This window comes from Mastigoproctus giganteus, chromosome 11, assembly GCF_048544385.1.
Source record: "Mastigoproctus giganteus isolate SK-2022 chromosome 11, ASM4854438v1, whole genome shotgun sequence".
Taxonomy (NCBI): domain Eukaryota; kingdom Metazoa; phylum Arthropoda; class Arachnida; order Uropygi; family Thelyphonidae; genus Mastigoproctus; species Mastigoproctus giganteus.
This window is the reverse complement of record NC_143585.1, coordinates 60,569,755-60,591,104: the sequence shown is the minus strand read 5'-3', so window position 1 is coordinate 60,591,104 and position 21,350 is coordinate 60,569,755. Positions and strand designations below refer to the sequence as shown.

Below are 21,350 nucleotides of genomic sequence, written 5' to 3'. Positions count from 1 at the left end.
TAATGCTGGAATGTACTGACAACAAAATAAGTATGAGAAGAAAGAAAGGATCTGCATTACAAATACATATGTCTAATAAGCTGAGCATGAACAAAGACCAATGCATTAATGACTGCTATGTTACACAACAGCCCATATCAAACCATAAAATTTGCACTCTTGGTGTAATAATCTAACTTAATTTCATATCTCAATTAAGAAGTAACAGAATTTTTAAAATTATCCTGGATTTTGCAGACAAATTACATTTCCTAAATTGACAATAAACAAATCACCGCCACCACAAAAAGTTTATATCAAATTTTGACATCAAAAATAGGGAAAGGGGGAAAAAAAGAAATTAATCTCACTTTACAGTATTCCATTCCTTTTACAATAACCCCTTTAGAATAATTTTTAAACATATCAGCTGCCATTATAATCACAGCTTGAATTTTTACTTCACAAACCTCACATACAATTACTAACCTTTCTTGGAATGCACACAATGTCAATCTTGAAACCAACAGAAGCAGAAAGTAAATTACAGAAATGTACACAATTTATTTCTGGAATATTTGATATCTCCTAGCACACAGTTTGGCATTCCCCAACAAATTATAATCCCTATAAAGATGTCATTCTCATCGTTGCCATGCATGTGTCCTAACACCTGCAGAACTTGGTTTTGAACTCTTAGGCCTTTGAAGTGAAGATGCAGAACCTGATAAAGTACCTGCTTTCCCATTTGACTGCAGACTACCTAAACTGGACCGTGATGAGGACCGTGCAGAGCTCCTACATGATGATACATGAGGTGACAGCCTACTTGCAGAGGTTGGTCTTGAGGATCCTTTAGAGGAAGAGGGTAAGCTGCTTAACCGTTCAAAATCTTGAAGGAGGTAAGTACGGCTTAGTTCCCGAGATGGCTTTGCTGCTTCCAACCTTTTCAATAAAGCCTACAAAAAAACTGTGAAACATTAGTTCTGGCTTTTAAAATAAGTTCTGTTTTGTTTTTAAGATTACTGATTATAATGTGAAAGAGAACTGGAGGATAAAAATTACATTAAACCTCTGTTGAGACATTTATAATGACGAAAAATATTTTAGGGCAGGAAGCCTCAAACTATTACATTAGTTAGTGCATTTTCATCATTACTATATAGTTGATTATTATTTATTTTTTTTTTTTTTGCTGAAAAATTCAACTATGTAGTAATGATGCAAATGTACTAAAACAAATTCAATCACGTTCCAATAAACACACATCTTGGCCAGTCGTTCATGGACTAAAATATTCTCTAATTTATTGGCTAAACATCCACAATAACTTCTATAACTGCTCAATATCATATATATACTTACAATCAATACTATTATTATTCCTACTGTGAACTAGGTGGCAGTTATTAATATATATAATATTGTGGCAGTTAAATTCTTAATACCCTGAATTTTGTATCCTGTTTTGATTTCTTCTACATTTTCTCATAGTATTGTTGTTAAACATTTCATGGAATGTTTACCATCTATTGCTTAAGCCAAACAAACAAGACTTTCAATTTCCTCCTACATTCCAGTATTCTTTTCCAACAGTTTAATGAAATATTCCCAGCTACAAGCAAAATTTTGTTTTATTTCAACATTTTTCATTTCACTTTTTGAATGATGTCCCTTTCAAAGAAATTATGTTCTGTTTGTTCTGTACTTAAAAGTCATGAATTTTGGTAGCTACATTGCCAAATTAACATAGTGATTTTATATGTATATAAAGTAATGATTACTTTCAATTTAAAGGACAAAAAATAAAATTTCTATCATGGGGAAGTGAGTAATCCAGTGACATTCTCAAATTGTATGGAAATGTGCTTTAAAACTTCACTTTAAATGTGTAACTGTATGCAAAGTGGAGTAATTGGTCTACACTTCTTTGAAGATGATTGAGGTGCAAAAATTACTATACATGATCTAATATTTTTTTCTACCAGAGCTGAGAATATTAATGTAGTAGAATTGTGGTTTCAACAAGATGATGCCACCTGTAACAGAGCAAAAGCCACAATCTGTGTTAAGTGAAACAGTTCCTGACAGATTAATTTCAGTATGAAGACATTAACTGGCCCACTAAATCCAGATTTCACAATACCTGACTTTTTATTGTGAGGATACCTAGAGGAGAGAGTATATACCTTTCAAAATCATGAATACTTGAAGAACTGAAAGATGATAGGACTGAAATCAATGGCATGACACACCACTTTAGGTGTGAAAAATGTTACTTTAAGAGAACAATGTACAGCAAACAGAGGTGGTCAAAGGTGGTCATGGTGTGCACATAAGCTGAACTATGGTGACACATTTCAGTGACTTTTCCATAGTACAACAGCAAAATTGTTCAGTGATCATGATTTGGAATAAACATTTCAGAGAAAGCATGTTATACAAACATTCTAGGCTAGAGGTTCCCAAATTTTTTTGGTTCACGGCACCCTTAATGTGTCTCAATAATTTTTTCACGCAGCCCCTAGGCCAAAAGAACTACCTAACAGTTCCATTTATTAAGTAGTTAGGTCCACACAACCTGATAAGTAATGTTCAAACTCTCAACTACATCAAGCTAGTAGTATGCGCTGTGTCCAACAGATGTCGAGTATCGCTGTGTTTCCCTCAAATTTAAAATATCCCGCGGTGCCCCTATGAATTTGATAGGTGCACAGTTTGGAAACTGCTGCTCTAGGCACAAGAATGAGAAAGCAAGAGAAATCAACTTCCAAGTAGTTATGGGTGGTAGCATTCAGAGAATCAGGCAAAGAGTAAAATACTAGTAAAGCTTAAATGTTTTATGTGGGAAATCTTATTACATAAGAACCTTTTAAATGTGAAAAAAATAATATATCACATTTAAATGTCTTAGAGAAGAAAATTTCAAAAGAATATCTTAACCCGTCAGCAATTGCTAGAAAATTTGAAATTCCTCTGTGTGTGTGCAAAAATAATTTGGAATCATTCGTTTTTTGATGCCAACTATATTTTCAGTCTTTTCTGGGCATTACTATGAAAAAAACTGTCTATACTAAAACAAGGAGATGACTTGTAAAGCTACATTGGTGGCTCTGGGTAAGAGTGAAAAAATTAGGAGGAAGCTTTGGATCACAGATATTTTACTGCAGAAAATGGATGAGAGGAGGAGACTGAAAGGCCAAAAAAATATGATAATCAAAGGAACTATCATTGACTGAAGAATGAAATTGACAGGGAATGGGGAATTACGAAGGCTAAAGAACAGTGGTGGGCAGAGAACTGTCAACAGATTGAAATGCTCAAACAATAAGTTTGGGCTTGGCACATAGAAAAATCTGAGAGTTAATGAGAGAGAGTAGTGGAATCCAAACAAGAGCAATGTGAGATGAAAAGGGAATGACAGTACTGAAGTTCAAAGAACAAAAGGAAAGATGGCGGAGATATGTTGAAAAACTTTGTGATGATTCAAGCACATACACCTGGAGGGATATGGCACTAGAAGAACAAGAAAACATGGAGGAGGAAATATCTAAAGATGAATTCAACACAGCCTTAAAGTCCCTTAGCAATAACAAAGCACCAGGAATTGATAACATACCTGTAAAGCTTTTAAAATACAGTGAAGAAAATCTGAAGAAAGCCTTATTTGAACTGATAAATATGATATACACGGATGAGCGTTGGCTGGAGGAATTCTGCACATCAATCATAATCCCCATACCCAAGAAGATGACACCAACAATATGCCAAGACTACAGAACCATAAGTCCCATTACCCATGCATCCAAGATTCTGCTTAAAGTTATTATTATTATTATTATTAGCCATATGGTGCAAGGAAGTCCAAGGCTTATGCTGCACCAGCCAAAAAAAAAAAAAATTTCTGAATTACCCTGAGAGAGAGAGAGAGAGAGAGAGAGAGAAGTAGAAGAAAATCAAGAAAGAGAAGAATGATGATATCCAGCTCAAGACCCTGGGTGTGCCAAGCCTATACTCGCCAGATGTGAGCCCCTGGGGTTAAATTATCAAAGTTCATATGGAGAGTCATGCTGAACAATTTCTGGATGACTCACAGTGTGGTTTTCACAGAGGCAGATTAACGAGAGATGCTATTAGAACATTGAGAGTGTTGGGAGAGAAAATGTATAACATGGGAAGAAACCTCTATGTGTTATTTGTGGATTACGAGAAGGCATTTGATAAAGTAACCTGGAGAGAACTGTTCCCATTGCTTGAGAAAATCGGATGTAAGAAGAAGATTATTGCACTGATCTATTACTTATATAGAAGACAAAATGCAGTGATAAGAGTGAGGGTAGAAGTGTCAGAAAAAGCTGTGAAAAAGAGAAGTGACAAAAAAGTTAAAAAGGGAGTAAGACAGGGATGCTTATTTTCAACCGGTTTGTTCAATGCTTTTGCCGAAGTGATAATTAAGGAGGCACTTGGGAATAACAAGTGGGGGGTTAAAATAGACGAAAAGTACATACAGGCAATTAAGTTTGCAGACAATCAGGCCATACTAGCAGGTTGCCCTGCTACACTGCAAAAAATGATCAAAAGACTAAATAAGAAAGTGCTGAAGTATGGAATGAAGATAAACATGATGAAAACGAAGGCAATAATGATTGGTAAAAGATTAATTCCCTTCCGAATTGAAATCTATGGAGTAAGAACAGAACAGGCAGACCACTTTAGGTATCTGGGGCAGTTATTTGCACAAGACATTTCATGTCAAACTGAGATTCAATCCAGAATTGCAATGGCAAAACAATCTTTCAGATACCTAAAGATACCTTCCTAATTTGCTGCGACATCTTCTGTTGCAAGAAATTAGGAAGAAGATAATAATGAAATATATCTGGTCAGTGGCACTATATGCAGCAGAGACATGGATTCTAACAAAGAGAGACAAAAAGAGATGAGGCCTTTAAAATGTGGTGCTGGCGCAGGATGGACTGAAAAAGTGTCAAATGTGGAAGTATTAAGAAGTGTCCAAGAACAAAGGAAAATCTAGGTAGAATGAGATCAATTAGACTTAAATGGGTGGGCCACGTGATTCAACATGGTGGTTTCTTCTGGATGCCATGGAGGGAACTGTGGAGGGGAAATGCCCTAAGGGAAGACCAAAAAATACCTTCATCAGGACATTGCTGGATGAAGCAGGACTTTGAAATTTTGAGGAAGTAAAACAAACGGCACAGGACAGACAAAGATGGCAACAGCTCATCAGAGGAACTGACCAGTCACAAGACTGAATTACTGATGATAATGATACTAAAACATATATTTTAATTAAGTTTTGAAAAATTAAAACTCCCTTCAGACGGCAAGCAAATGCAAATTTAAAACTGCACCCTTCAACTTACCCTTTGGTTCAAGGAGCCCACGTCAATAACAGGAGTACTCAGTGCATTATCTGGAATCAAACTGTTATGTTTGATTCATGATGCATCAATGTCACAAAGCCAAAGTGTTACCAACTGGAGGGAAGCACATGGCAGTAAAGCCAGCTTGCTATCAATAACTCTTCAAGGTACATGTCAATCAACATGTGCATATAATCAGATTTAACGTCTTTATGAATTTTCCCTAATTGTGCAATAATTAATAGACATTTCTGGAATTTTCTATGTGGAATTCAAAAAAAACATTTTCAACAGGTATTAGGAGTTTAGCTGTGTGGATGGAGTAGATAAGCACAAATTCTTTACTTATGTAAACTCTTGAAGAAAGGGGATGAATCAAATTGGTTCACTTGATATCAATGGTTCAACTGTTGATGATCCTGCTCAGGTAGCTAATAAACTAAATGAGTATTTCGCATTTACATTCACACATGACGAGTTATTCAAGGAGGGGAATGCCACAGGTGAATTAAACTCTGGCAGTGAGCTAGATAATTTTTTAATAACTGAGAGAAAAGTGGAGGAGAAATTGTTGAAGATAAACATAAGAAAGGCACCTGGGGCGGATGGGATCTATCCAGTTATATTAAAGGAGGCAGCAAAGGAAGTAAGCAAACCCTTAGCCATAATTATGAGAGCTTCCTCGGACTCACGGGAGGTACCCATGTACTGGAGATGTGCAAATGTGACCGCAATTCACAAAGGAAGATCAAAGGTCGACACAAGCAATTACAGACCTGTTAGTTTAACTTCTGTTCAAGGGAAATTAATGGAGGCACTGGTTAAAGAAGCACTGCAGGGTCATTTGGACAAGACTTCAGTTATAGCTCGGACATAACATGGGTTTGTTAAGGGGAAGTCTTGTCTGACCAATTAGATTGGATACTATGATGTGGTCACAAAGGAACTGGATGCAGGTAATAATTTCAATATTATATATTTGGACCTTAGAAAGGCTTGTGATACTGCTGCACATGGAAGACTGCTGCACAAATTGGAGCAGTGTGGCATTGGAGGCAAATTGCTGCTATGGATAAAGGGATGGTTGAGTGGGAGAAGACAGAGAGGGGTAATCAATGGACACTACTCTTCGTGGACTAATGTTATTAGTGGATTCCCCCCAGGGTTCAGTGTTGGGTCCATTGTTGTTTTCTATATTTATTAATGATATTGATGATGGTATATGAGGCTTAATGTCCAAGTTTGCAGACAATACGAAGGTCGGCAGGGTTCTTAATGACACTAATGACAGTATGCTGCTGCAACAGGATCTAGAAAAGTTGAGCAGATGGGCTGAGAGATGGCAACTGAAGTATAACATTGACAAATGTAAAGTACTGCATATGGGAAGCAGTAACCCCAGAGTAACGTATCGACTGTGTGGTACTACACTGACAGTGGTAGAGAATGAAAAGGACCTGGGGGTAATTGTGCAGGCAGATATGAAGTTTTCTGAGCAGTGTAGATGGTCTGCAAGAGTGGCTCATCATGTCTTGTCAATGATATACAGGAATTTTTCCAGCAGGGATAAGGAGGTGATTATCCCCTTGTATAAGGCAATGGTCAGGCCACACCTTGAGTACTGTATACAGGTCTGGAGGCCTCATTTTAAGAAGGATGTAGGGCTGAAGGAACGAGTACATAGAACGGCAACATGATTAGCGAATGGAGCAAAGGGTTGCTCTTACAAAGAAAGGCTTAAGTTTTGCAAATTAGTGTCTGGAGACTAGGCACCTGCGAGGTGATCTGATAGAGGTGTACAAAGCCTTGAATGGTTTGAGCATGCTCAATGCTGATGGGATTCATCCTCTTTTTTTTTTTTTCTTTTTTTTTTTTTATGTGAACTCCAAACACGAGAGATATCAGAACCTATAGTACTTAGTACCGTGCTTGGGTTGGAGGTTGAGAAGACGAAAGAAGATATTTGTTCACATTGGACTTGAACTTCTGTAGATTGTAATTTTCAAGAAATACGTATGAAGGAAGGTTGTTCCAGAATAATCACCTGAGAGGTGATTTTTCTGGAATTGAGGAAAGACAGTTGTAGGATAGATTTGCACAAGTTTGCCTTTAGCCAGCGTGTGGTTGATTACTGGAACAAACTTCCATCTATCATTGTACAACTTGAGAGCTTAAATAGATTCAAGGCAGAACTAGACAAACAGTTGGAGCAAGTGGATGGGTGAAATGAGAAGGTGTTTTTTTTTCTTTTTTTTTGCTGACGCTATATAAGCTTGCTTTCTTGCATCATGTGCCTTTACTAATGCTAACTGTTTGAATATTCTCAGGGTCGAATCAACCACATGTGACTAATATAGGGTTAAATTAATTTTACTTTATAGCCAAAACCATAGGGTATTCAGATATTATTCTACCAATTAAAAGCATTTGGAATTCAAAAACTGCTAAAAATTTAGATGTATTTGGCAATTTATAACTTTCTTCGTCTAGGTAGATGGTACCATATGACAAAGAGAATCAAAAACTTGGATGCAGCATTAACTGGACATTATCATTGCAAGCTTTCTGAAAATAAGTTCTCATTTCACTATCATGTGCACATTTTTATATATGCTTGAGTCAAACAAGTTATACTAGAGTCTGATCCCTACCCCCACATTAGAGGGCTCCAACTGGTCAGTGTATAACTGTCTAGTGATCACCTGTGGCCTGGTGGTTTTGTAAAATCAGGATGCAATGCTTATAGATTTATCATATCTGGCAATGATATCTACAAACTTGGGACATGTGGTTATGCCTTCACCTCTATCATAAATAAAAACTGTACTATTTTCACAGAGAAACTCTGACTGACTACGTAATGTAGTAGAAGAATGAAGATGAACAAATAACACAAATTAACTTTTGTTTTTGTAAAATATATACATGAGATACTGATGATTAAAACTGCTGTGCTAATCACAAAAACAATAAACAAAAGTAATATGCACAGGTTTTTATCTTTTATTTTTATGAAAGACAGGGGGGCATACATTTATCAACAAATTTGAAATAATACATTATTTAAAAATTAATAAACTTTTATTCATTAATAAAACATCATATACCATCAGACCTCTATATAATGAAACAGATGTTCCCTTGAAGAAATTCGTTATAACGAAATTTCGTTATAAAGAAATATGACCTTTTCAACAATGAAAAATACTGCCAATTCAGAAATATAGTAAAGGATGAGAAAGAAGTGGGAATGAATAAATTTTCCAACATTTTAAAACAATTTATTAATACATACATATTAAGAAATGACTACTTACACAATGCCCACAATTTATTAATACATACATATTAAGAAATGACTACTTACAAATGCCCACAATTTATCAGTATACTTTTAAGAATTATGTCGTAAAATATTTGGTTATTGTTTGTTGTACTCTAGATTCTACTGTACATTGTTCATAAAAATGTTCACATTTGTTTAAACTTTAAACAATCAGATTTATTTTCTGTTACATTTTCTTCTGACCGAAGGCCTCGATACAAAGTTTCAAATGCTACCAACATTTGTTTGGAAGGTTTAATATTGCCCTCATTTTCATCCAACTCATCATTGATATTGTCACTAATTCTTTAAATACGCTCCAAAACTGGGATATTCAGCTACTGTGACATTATTATAAACTCCTAAAAATTCATCAAGAACAATTTCTCCACTGATCAAACCTAGCTTGGAACTCTTTCCAACATTGTTCAATGCCTTCTAGTAGTTCATCCCTCTCATTTCTGTTAATTAGCATTTTAGCAAAACCTGCTTTTGCGAAACAATTCTTAATCGTTATTTCTGTAACATCTTGACTCCTCACTTCCACAAACTCTGATATGCACATCCACAAATCTCTAACAGAATCTATAGGTTTGTTGGTTTCTATTCTCAGTATAATTTTTTTTCAGTATGTGCCTTCGGTAGTGCATTTCCAAATTTTTGATAATGCCTTGGTCCATTGTCTGCAGTTAAGACGAATTATTCAGAAGGAAGAAAACAAGTTTCACATGTGTCAGTTTCGAAATTACCGAGTGAAGGTGGGCAGGGCAGCTATCGACAATCAATGCAAATTTTTCTGTTTTCTTTCATCATCTTTCTATCGACTTAAAATCCACTGCTCAAAAATTTCACTTGTCATTCGAGGTTTTTTGTTGACCTTCCAGTTCACCTTCCAGCTCTAACGACTTTACTCCTTTGAAACATCGAGGTTGTTTACTTTTGCTTATTATCAAAAGCTTCAATTTTTCATTACCAGCCATATCTGCAACCAAGAGTGTAATTCTCTCCTTACTATTTTTACCACCTTTAAAAGTCAGTGTCTTGTTCGGCAAATTTAAAAAAATAGACGTTTCATCAACGTTGAATATGTCTTTGGACTTGTAGTCCTCCATAATTTTTTTCAAAACTGTTTCTTTTTAATGGGTATAGTTTTCTTCGACTGCAACTCCACTTTCATCAGAAATAACTTTTTCAAGTAAGCCAATAAGCTCTTTAAATTTGTCCAGCCAACCAGAACTAGCTTGGAATGTTTTATGCCCCAAAAACGATGCGTACTCTGTAGCCTTTTCTTTTATTAATAGCCTTGATATCAGCATGTTTTGGTCTCGAATCAACTTCACCCACTTAAAAACTGCTTCATCTACATCTTTCCAAAGGCATAATTTCACATGCTTCCGACTGGGTTCAGTTTTCTCAAACAGTTTGAGAGAGTGTAGAGTGTGTTTAGTGTGAAACAACACCAAGGGTTTACCCCCATCTCCACGTAGTATACATTGTGAGTGTGAAACAGAACACTGTCAAAAACACTGTCAAACAGAACACAGTTTGAGAATCAAAACAGGGTTTTTCAGAATGGTTGATACACTACTGGCAGGGCCATCAATTTTAAAGCGATTTCTTTTTTTTTTTTTAATGCTGCGATCTACACTATTAAGCACTTCCACTTTTTCACACTACACTCAAGGGTTTCCTCTTAGACATTGTAAGGTTACTTGTACAGCAGTTAAAACAAAGTGAAATTGGGGACCACTTGTAGCTATCATGTAAACAGACAAGTGAATTTTGGTGAAAGTGTGGATGACTCATTTAACAACAGATGAATTTCCGAGATAAAGGAAAATCACTCTCTCCTAATTCTCTAATAGGATGCTTACGATAGGAAATAGGTTGACCAGAGCCAATGCCCACGCTAATAGCTGTAGACAGCTGACCAGCACGACTTCTTGGCATAATAGGGTATAAGTTGTATAAGTTTTACTTCTTTTTAGCCATTGCTGACCCCCACTGCTGGGCAAAGGCCTCTCCCAAACGTCCATCTTTTTCTATCCAGCGGCGTGGTTGGCCAGTTTCCTCCTGCAGGGTTTTACAGGCACCATTAAATTGTAAAATGTTTTAGCTCTTAATTCGTGGAGTTAAGGCCTTTAGCTATTAAAAGCTAAAGAGATTAATGCTTAATCCTTTTAGCTCTTAATTCATGCTTTCTACAGCATCAGCTTTATCACCTAAAGGCCAGAGGTGCGAACAGTGCATACCCGGGTCTCTCGAAATCAGTTCGTTATACGGAAACTATTTTCAATGTAATGACCAAGGGAAAATCAAAAATGTTTTCAACATAGAAAATTTCGCTATATGGAAGTTCATTAAATAGAGCTCCAACTGTACATGCAATATGTAGAACAGTGTTTCTCAAACTGTGTTCCGTGGGATATGAATAAGTGTTCTGCAAAAAATCGTAATTAATAATTAAAAAAACAAATAAATAAATTTTGCATATTTGTAGCATACACCGCTTTTGTATCATTATAATATTTAACATAATTTTTTTTTCGGTTATTAATATACTGGCATAGACTAATCAAATAGACCGTGGAACACTTTATTTTGGCGGGCTTTGCATAGACAAGTATGCGTAGAGGTAATGACACCTACAAAAAAAAGTAGCAATGTGGTGATCTAGTATGCCATTCGTATGCGATTTAGCCTGGAGTACACAGGCTGAAGGAGAGGAGGAAGCGAACAGATATCATAACTAAACTCACTTCCTTGTATAAATTTTTTTTTTGATAATTATTAGTATTTCGAAATATTATTATTAAAATATGTGACCATGGATTTGTGGTTGAAAAAAGGAACTTTAAAATGAGAAGCAAAATTCTTCTAGTAGTGCAACTGTGGTCGATGAAAATGAACACAATATTGTCACACTTCAAAGAGAGGATGGACAATCACAGCATTTTGTTCCCCAGAAATCCGAAGTGAAAAAACAGGAACCAACTAATAAAAGACCAAAACAAAAGTATGATGGCAGTTTGAACTTCAGCTTTACACGTGTTGGAAATAAAGATGCTCCTGATGCACAGTGTGTCATATGTAATAAAATATTAGCAACAGTTCTTTGGTTCCCGCTAAACTTGTGTTTCCTAAGTGTTCCGCGAATATGTTGTGAGATGAAAAGTGTTCCATGACTAAAAAAGTTTGAGAAACGCTGATGTAGAATATTAAGATTAAAAAACAGAAACCAGCTAAAAACTGAATAAAATATATTTTTTTCTCTTATGTATGGTTTCACCTCTTTGTGAAACCAATAATAATCAATCACCACAGTTGGATTCCACCTGTTTGATAGTATTATTTCATTATACTTAGCCTGATGGAACTTGCCACTCTGCTTGCCTTTATATCATCAGCAAACTTTGCAAATTAAACTTGACACACCTACATAAATATCATTGATAAATATTAAAAAAAGAGTAAGACAAGTTGTACTAGAGTCTGTAATGGATCCAACTCTGTGGTATCCTACTCATAACTTTTTTTTTTTTTTTTTTTTTCATTGGTCAATGAAATTGTCCCTGTTGACAATCCTAATGTAAATCACCAAAAAGTGCAATTCTTTGGAGACATAATCAGAAAAAAAAAAAAAAAAAGGAAAAACTGTGATAATACAATACTAAGATTTGTATGTGAAGCAAATGTGACTTTTTTTTATATTGCAAAGCATCTCAACTTTAAAAAATAAATTTGTGTTTAACATCTTTGAGATTACAGAAAATGACCATTTCTCAAATTGGGAGGAAAAATCATTAAATGTTTACAAATACATTTTGTACAAAAAGAACCACCCTCTGAAGAAATTTTGAAATTAAACAAACTTATTACAGATAAAAACAGAAATCAAACAGCATACATATGATATACAATGCATAAACGTTTTTAAGGAATATTCTGGTACAAATGATTTCATAAAAATAATAAACTTCATCTTTTTTATTCAGCAAACATAAATCAGCTAAATGAATATTTTGTTTAATTAGTTAATTAATAAATGACGATTCTAAGCAGGAAATAAATTCTTTTATCAAATTTGGAAGTTAAGTTGATGGTTAAAGAAAGTTAGATATTCTTAAAAAAAAATTGAGAACTTTTAAAAACAAAACAGTTTGATAATTTTAAAAAAATGAAGTTGTTCCTGCATAATGAACATGGCTGATATATATATATTTTTATATACTATTTATTTTCATTATATTAACAATACAAAAAATAATTCTGACATCGTATATTTAAATTTCAGCAAAAGCCAACCAGTTTACCTGCTTCATATAGACCTATTGCATTGCTTCCTAGTCTTGGTAAAGCTTATGAGAAGCTTTTAACCATGCAGATTTCTATCTACCAAAGAAGTAATATTGGCCTTTCTAACAAACAATATGGTTTCACTCCTGGTGGGGAGGATGTGCTTCACTCTTTAGTCTTTTAATGCAGTTTTGGAAAATTGGCTCAAGAGAGAATTTGACCACTCGCACACAATAGCTTATGCAGATGATACGGTAATACTTGTGCACAGACTCCAAAAAGGAGCTTGAAATGAGATCTGATTGCATATTGAAAGAATAATGCAAATGGTGTAATTTACATAGATTGACAATCTGGACAATCTCTACATCCAAAACTAAAATCATGATGTTCAAGGGTAAATTGGCTCTTGGTAGACCTCCTCTCGTTAGGTTGAATGTTACTTCCTTGCAGCAGGTATTAATGATTAAATACTTGGGAATATGTATTGTTAGTGGCTTGAACTTTATCTTGCATATAGTAGTAGTAGTAGTGGCATGTGATGCAAGAAAGCAAGTGTATGAGCTTATGCAGCATCAGCCAAAAAAAAAAAAAAAAAAAAAAACACACCATTCCCTCCAAATGCCTGTCCAGTTCCTCCTTAAATTTATTCAACCTATCAACTTCCACAAAGACAGATGGAAGTTTGTTCCAGCAATTAACCATCCGCTGGCTAAAGGAAAATTTCCGCACATCCAATCTATATCTGTCTTTTCTTAATTTGAATTTATGCCCCCTTAGGTTCATAATCTGAACAAGTGGAAGGATCCCATCAGAATTCAGCGTGCTGAACCCATTCAAGGCCTTATACACCTCAATCAGATCACCGCGCAGGTGCCTAGTCTCCAGCCACTGCAATTTGCAGAACTTAAGCCTCTCTTGATAAGAGGATCCCTTCATTCCCCTCACTAATCTTGTTGACCTTCTCTGTACACGCTCAAGTAAATCTACATCCTTCCTCAAATGAGGCCTCCAGACCTGTACGCAGTACTCAAGGCGTGGCCTGACCATTGCCTTATACAGAGGGATAATCACCTCCTTTTCCCTGCTAGCAAAATTCCTATATATCATTGACAAAACCCCATGACCTGCCCTGGCAGTCTGTCTGCATTGCTCAGAAAACTTCATATCTGACTGAACAATTACTCCCAGGTCTTTTTCATTTTCTACCACCATAAGTGTAGTACCACACAGTTGGTACGTTTCTCTGGGGTTACTTCTACCCATATGCAGTACTTTGCATTTGTCAAGGTTAAACTTCAGTTGCCACTTCCTAGCCCATCTGCCCAAATTATCTAGATCCTGTTGCAGTAGCATACTACCATTACTATCATTAACAACCCTGCCAACCTTTGTATCATCTGCAAACTTCAACACTAAGCCTGATATACCTTCATCAATATCATTGATAAATATACAAAACAACAGAGGACCCAACACCGAACCTTGTGGGACTCCACTAATAACATTAGTCCATGAAGAGCAGCACCCATTGATTACCACCCTCTGTCTTCTCCCACTCAACAATCCTTTTATCCATTGTAGCAACTTAGCCTTAATACCATTCTGTTCCAATTTGTACAATAGTCTTCCATGCGCAACAGTGTCAAGTGCTTTCCTGAAATCCAAATATATGATATCAAAATTATTTTTTGCATCCAGTTCCTTTGTAACCACATCATAATATCCTATCAAATTTGTCAGACAACTTTCCCTTAACAAACCTATGCTATGTCTGAATTATTGGGGCAGTCTTGTCTAGATGATCCTGCAATGCATCTTTACCCAGTGACTCCATTATTTTACCCAGAATAGAAGTTAAACTAACTGGTCTGTAATTACTCGTATCACCCTTCGATCCCCCCTTTGTGAATTGGGGATACATTTGCACATCTCCAGTCTGTGGGGACCTCCCCTGAGTCCAAGGATGTTCTCATAATTATGGCTAAGGGTTTGCTTAGTTGCTTTGCCGCCTCCTTTAATATAACTGGATTGATCCCATCCACCCCAGGTGCCTTTCTTATGTTTAACTTCAACAATTTCTCCTCCACTTTGCTCTTAATTATTACAAAATCATTAAGCACCCTGATACAATTTGATAACCTTCTGCCATTTTCAAACCTTAATAACTCCTCATGTGTGAATGTAGATGCAAAATACTCATTCAGTTTGTTTGCAATCTGAGCAGGATCATCAACAGTCGAACCATCGATATCAAGTGGACCAATCAGATTCATCCCCTTCCTTTTAGAGTTTATATAAATAAAGAAATCCTTGCTGTGTTTCTTAGCATCTTTTCCCAAAGATTTCTCGTAATCTGCCTTTGCATGCCTAACCTCCTTTGTGACCTGATGACAGACTAGCTTATATATTAGCTTATATATCAAGTGACTCAGAAGCCTATGGCTTCTGAGTCGCTTGATAATTTATATGCATCCCTTGCATTTTTCTTCTCTGTCACGAGTCTCATTAGTTCATTTGATAACCATTTAGGCCTAAACCTTGAACAATATTTCTTAATAGGTATGAAACTTTTAGTAGCATCTACGATTAATTCCTTGAATGCTTCCCACTTAGAATTTATTGTTGGTAACAGTGTCAGTTGATCCCACTGTACAGAATTTAAAAACTGTCTGTGACCACTTTACTCACCTTTACAAGTAAAAACCCTTTCCTTTACCCCTGATGGTAATTATATCTTTAAGTAAATCCCACATCAGTACACTGTGATCACTGCCACCTAGTGGTTCCTTTATCTGCAAATTCTTAATACAAGAATGATCATTGCTGATAACCAGATCAAGAGTATTACCCTCTCTGGTTGCCTCTCGAACATGCTGCTGCAGAAAACAATCATCCAATAAATCCACAAAATCTTACTAGTGTGTGAGTGGCCAACCTACAAGTTCCAGTCAATATCTGGGAAGTTAAAATCCCCCATTATAAGACATTCTGATTTACTAGCCTACTCTTATTTCTCTGTACAATTGTTCATTGTACTCATTCGAGTCATTAGGCCTATAACACACTCCTACTCTTATTTTTGCTTTCGCAGTGCTTATGTCACACCAAACTGACTCAACAGTGCACTGTTCATCTATATCAACTGGATGCACTTCTTTTGATTTTATGTTTTTCTTAATTAACAGCATGATGACACCTCCCTTCCTATCCTTTCTGTACACATTGTACTCCCCAAATTCCAGTTCTGCATTCCTTATATCTGTGTGACACCACGTCTCTGCTATCCCAACAAAATCCACCTTTGATGTCTTGACCAACACTTCAAATTCATCAAATTTATTTACTATACTTCTAGCATTGGTATACATGCAAGTATACATGTACCTATCCTTATCATTAGTTACCCTAACACATCCCATATACCCACCTGTTTCACGATGACTGCCATCCGTCCCTGAAACCCCAGCACCCCTCGCTCCAGGTCGCTACTTATTCTAATAGATGTTGTGCAAGAATCACCTTCACTTCTGCCTGCGGCTACTTTTAAACTTTTAGTCTGTGAATCCCCCCAAGCTAGCAGTTTTCCAACCCACCTAACACTGCCTCGATAGCATCAGCAAATATTCTTGCACCCTTTCTATTTAAGTGTATCCCATCCCTGTAGAAGCAGTCTCTTCTGTTAACAAGCACAGACCATGCTGAAAAAATTCAACCCCTTGAGCCTTGCACATTCCCTTCAGGGCCGAATTGATTGACAAGGCTTGTGTTCCCTCTATTGTGTCTGGGCAGAATTGCAGACACTTTCAAATTTAACCCTGACTCACGACTTTTTTGCAACATTGACCTGTACTTGTTAAGTAAATCTGCAGATCTCCTACTCTTAATGTCATTGGTGCCAACATGTACAACAATATCACCTTTTGTGCCCTTAAAAGATGATATATGCTTTACAACTTCTCTGATAATATTAACTATATTATCAGAGAAGGTGAAGAAATTTATTGCAATAATCCCAAGAATGATGTGGGTGAAATGGGGGATAAAGGGGAAAGCACTCCATTTGATTTATGATTGTATTTTTCTGCCGATCGTTATTTATGGTGCAACAATTTGGGTTGGCCGTGCAATCAAAGTAAGCAACACCAGAAAGCCCTATTCTATACATCGAGTTATGTTACTCAGAATAGTTATAGCCTGCAGAACAGTTTCCACAGAAGCTTTGAAAGTGTTAGCTGGCAGGTTGACGCTTGATTTACAGTTAGTATTTAGAAGCCTGTCCTTTTATTTTGAGAAGAGGTATAAAATCTGAGTTGCTGGGCATCAAAAGTAACAATTTAAATGACTTAAGAAATGAAAAGAAGAGGATTTGGGAGCATCTTTTACAAAAATGACAAAGCAGATGGAATTGTTTAGTACATTCTTATTTGAATAACATTCAAATTTTTCCCTTACGTTAATGGTGTAAATTATATATACACCATTAACTTATTAACAGGTCACAGATCATTTTTTGCTAAACTGAATAGTCTTGGAACTGTAGAAAGATGCAACTGTACATGTGGTGATCCGGAAACATGGGAATATGTTGTTTTTAATTGTTTGGAATATGCTGATTTACATTTGGATTTACTGAATAATGCTGATAATGTAACTCATCTGGTGGATGGGATTGACCAATTACTTATTAAAACAAGGGAAAATTTTATTGCCTTTCAAAACTTTTCAAATTCAGTTTTCGTGAGAAGAAATATTCTTTTGCAATTGGAACAGTTAAGATTGAATAATGGATGAATTGGTGGACTCTTCTATTTACATGGAATAGTATGTTATTTTTTATACAGGAATAGAGAAATTTCTTTGCAGAGGTGGACAGGATGTTGGTATTCTGTTTCCTTCGTGGGTGGGTGTCCACTTCTGCTCCTGCCAACACAGTTGGCAAGAAGTCTTAGTTGTTTTTCATGGGTTTGATCCTTCAATAACACCTTCTTCCAGCTTGGTTTTGCTGGTTAATATGAGTAACTTCTGTGGAGCTGTCTGCTGGTAGATGGCTGTTCCTTGAACTGTTTATCTTTGGGGAGATTACCAGTAATGATCAGTCTCTACGATGTGATGTTCATCAGTGGACAGTGTCTCTTCATCAGTTTCTGTTGTAGCCTGGTTGTCCAGCTCATTGTGCTGTAGCTGAGGGATGACTATTGCACAGTGCAGTTGATTTGCCATGTGATAATTGAATTGATTGATGATATACAATGTTTCATGTATATAAGAATATTATTAATATTTGTATACTGTACCATGTCTATACGTATGGCAGATTTTCCAGATTTTTTGACTAGGGGCCAAAATGCCCCAGGGAAAAGCATTTAAAAAAAAAAAAAAAAGCTTTTGATATTCCACACGAACAACTGCTACACAAATCGAAAAAGTGTGGAATACAGGGTAAGCTACTGCTATGGATAAAGGGATGCTCCAGTGATAGGAAACTGGTTATTAATGGCCACTACTCTTCGTGCATTAATGCTATAAGTGAAGTCCCTGAGGATTCTGTGTTGGGCCCTTACTTTTTAATATTTATTAACAATATTTATGTAGTCATATCAAGTTTATTGTCCAAGTTTGATGATACATAGGTGTTATCAGTAAATTAAGCAATCAGGGTGTGCTACTCCAAAAAGACCTGGTTAAATTAGGCAGTTGGGTTGAACAAATGACAATTGAGGTTTAATAAATAATAACTGCAAACTACTGCATTTGGATAGGCAACAATCCCAATAACATACCATATGGGTGGTGCCAAACTCAAGGTATTGTAGTATTAAAAAAACCTAGGCATAATTGTATGGTCTGACATGAAATTCTATGAGCAATGCAGACAGTTTACTAGAACAACTCAAGGGATTCTGTCAAGATTTTAGAAATGTTTCTGTCAATGGTAAAAAACCTTTGTGAGCAGGGCCCATGAGGCAATTATTCCATTGTATAAAACAATGGTTAGGCTGCACATTGGGTACTGCATATAGGTTTGAAAGCCCTATTTTATGAATGAACCAGATCTGTTGGAACAACTGCAAAAAAGCAAAACAGGATTAGTAAGTCACAAAAGTGTATGTTACTAGGAAAGATTTAAATTCTGTAACTAAAACTTTTGGAAACCCAACTGAAGTGTTTAAAAGGCTTTAAGTAGGTTAAATAAACTGATTGCTGATGACATCCTTACTCTTGGATGCCACCCAAGGAGACAAATTTAAATTAGAAAGGGATATTTGCAGAGCAAATGTGCAGAAATTTGCTTCCCAGAGAGTAATTAAGCATTGGAATAAACTTCCAAATTGTGTTGCAGAAATGGATATTTGAATGAATTTAAAAGAAAAATTGGATAAATTATTAGAATGGATAAGAAAATGGAAGGTAATTTTTTTTTTTCTTATGGCTCATGCTGTATAACTAGCTTTCTTGTATCATTTTGCCACTACTAGTACTAAACCTTTCTTTGAAAAATAAAAACGCTAATCAAGGTATAGATCATTTTTAATTGCTTTACTGAATTATTGGAAATAGTATACTAAAGTAAGAGTGACATTATTATTTTATGGTCTTGAAACATTACAGTCCCTTTTCAGGTCATGCAAAGACAGGAAGTGATACTTTTTTATAATTATTATTTTTTTTTCCAGAACAATCATAGAATACTTTCTTTAATTATTCTAAACTCAAATCAGTTCAGAAATTATTTATTGCTTCTTATTACAGTGATAATTCAAACTGTGGTTAGGGGAGGACTAAAAAACTACTTTTAAAATACTATATATATATATATATATCCCCCTCCTTTGGCAGATGCAGAAAAAGTCTACTTCTAATACTAACTGAAAATTTGCCCTCTCCTTATATAAAGACAAAAATAAATTATTTATACTACTTTAGTAATGTTATCTGTAATTTTTGAACATCAAAGTTTCCCTATATAAAAAAAAAATTGTAATTTGATGGGTAATAAATATATAAAAGTTAAAAGGCTACCTTTTAATATCCTTAATAATTGCATATTTTTAGCTGATTCCACTAAAATGAAATAATGCAACTTACCAAATTTTCCATTTCTATTTGCCTTTGTTGCCTTTGCCTATTTACTGCTGATGATGGCACAACTGATGGATGTAACACTGGATATTTTGGTTTGGGTCGATTTTGCTGACTGACTATTTTTTTAAGTAGCTGCTGATTTTCATGATCAATTTTTCGAACTTCTTCATTTGAAAATGACATATTTTTTCGACCTCGACTTAAAACAGGAATGTCACATTTTCTTTCTTTTGTTGGTGTACCATTTTCTTGAGCTTCCAACTGTTTAATTGCTTTTAAAAGCAAGTTCAAATCAATGGAGTCACTTTCTTGGGTTGAATCCCAATGCACCTCATCTGAAAATTTTACATTTTCTTTCTTTTTTGGAGGCATATTTGATGGTTCATTGTCATTCCCTAAAATGTTTCGCTTTTGTTGATCTGAAGAAGTTCCTTTTGAAGCTATGGGTTTTAGTTCACTTTTAGCATCACTTCTTGGTAATGGGCTGTCACGAAAATAAGGAGATGGAAGAGGACTTACACTTGTAAAGGATTCTGATTCCGACAAAGAATCTAGAGAGTCATCACTCAAGGATGATATTCCATCGGAATCTGTTATGGACATATTTGATGATCCTGAACTGCCACTACCGTCGTCACCCATAGCATCATCAAGTGGAAGACAATCTAACGATCTGATTTTATCTTGTTTAGCCTTTCGTCCACTGATTTTTTTATGTTCTGATAACTCTGGTTGATCGTGTAAGGTTGGGATTACTGTTTCAATTACGGTTTTCTGTACTGACGACCCACTATCATCACTACATGACACAGTAACTATTGGTTTGCAATATCCCAAAACTTGTGTGGGTCGCAAATAGTTACCCGTCATCTGCACGTCTGTGTCCGAAGAAACATTACTATCAGTTGCTGTATTTGTTGAACACATATAAGGTGATTCTGAGAAAGTAACACAATTCTCTCCATTTTTTATGGAACAGTGCCGCATATCAACAGTATCTATGTTATCGCTGGTTTTCTCAGCGTGCGATGTCCATCCGCTATCATGAGAATTATTAGCCATGTCGTTACCAGGTCCATCGCTTTCTTCAAAAAAATCAAAATCGATTTCACCTTGAATATCAATGTCATAGTCACTTGCTCCAAGTCCAACTTTCACAGACATTGTTTATATCCCCTTCTGACACTTCATCAAATAATGAAATGTTCATTAATAAGAACAATACAAGGACAAATACATTACGTCAAAACATAAGAAAGCGTCCATTAACCTTTCAG

The 21,350-nt window shown here is 35.7% G+C and overlaps 1 protein-coding gene across 1 annotated transcript; it reads right to left on the bottom strand.

Moving 5' to 3' along the window:
* Window positions 1-448: 448 nt before the first annotated feature.
* LOC150078045 (uncharacterized) lies at window positions 449-21,317 on the bottom strand. The gene is made up of 2 exons (XM_090384709.1): window positions 20,077-21,317; window positions 449-938 (listed from the first exon to the last, which is right to left on the bottom strand). Exons 1-2 carry the CDS (start codon window positions 21,235-21,237, stop codon window positions 624-626), a joined length of 1,476 nt encoding a protein of 491 aa, XP_090240835.1. The 5' UTR covers window positions 21,238-21,317; the 3' UTR covers window positions 449-623.
* Window positions 21,318-21,350: the final 33 nt, after the last annotated feature.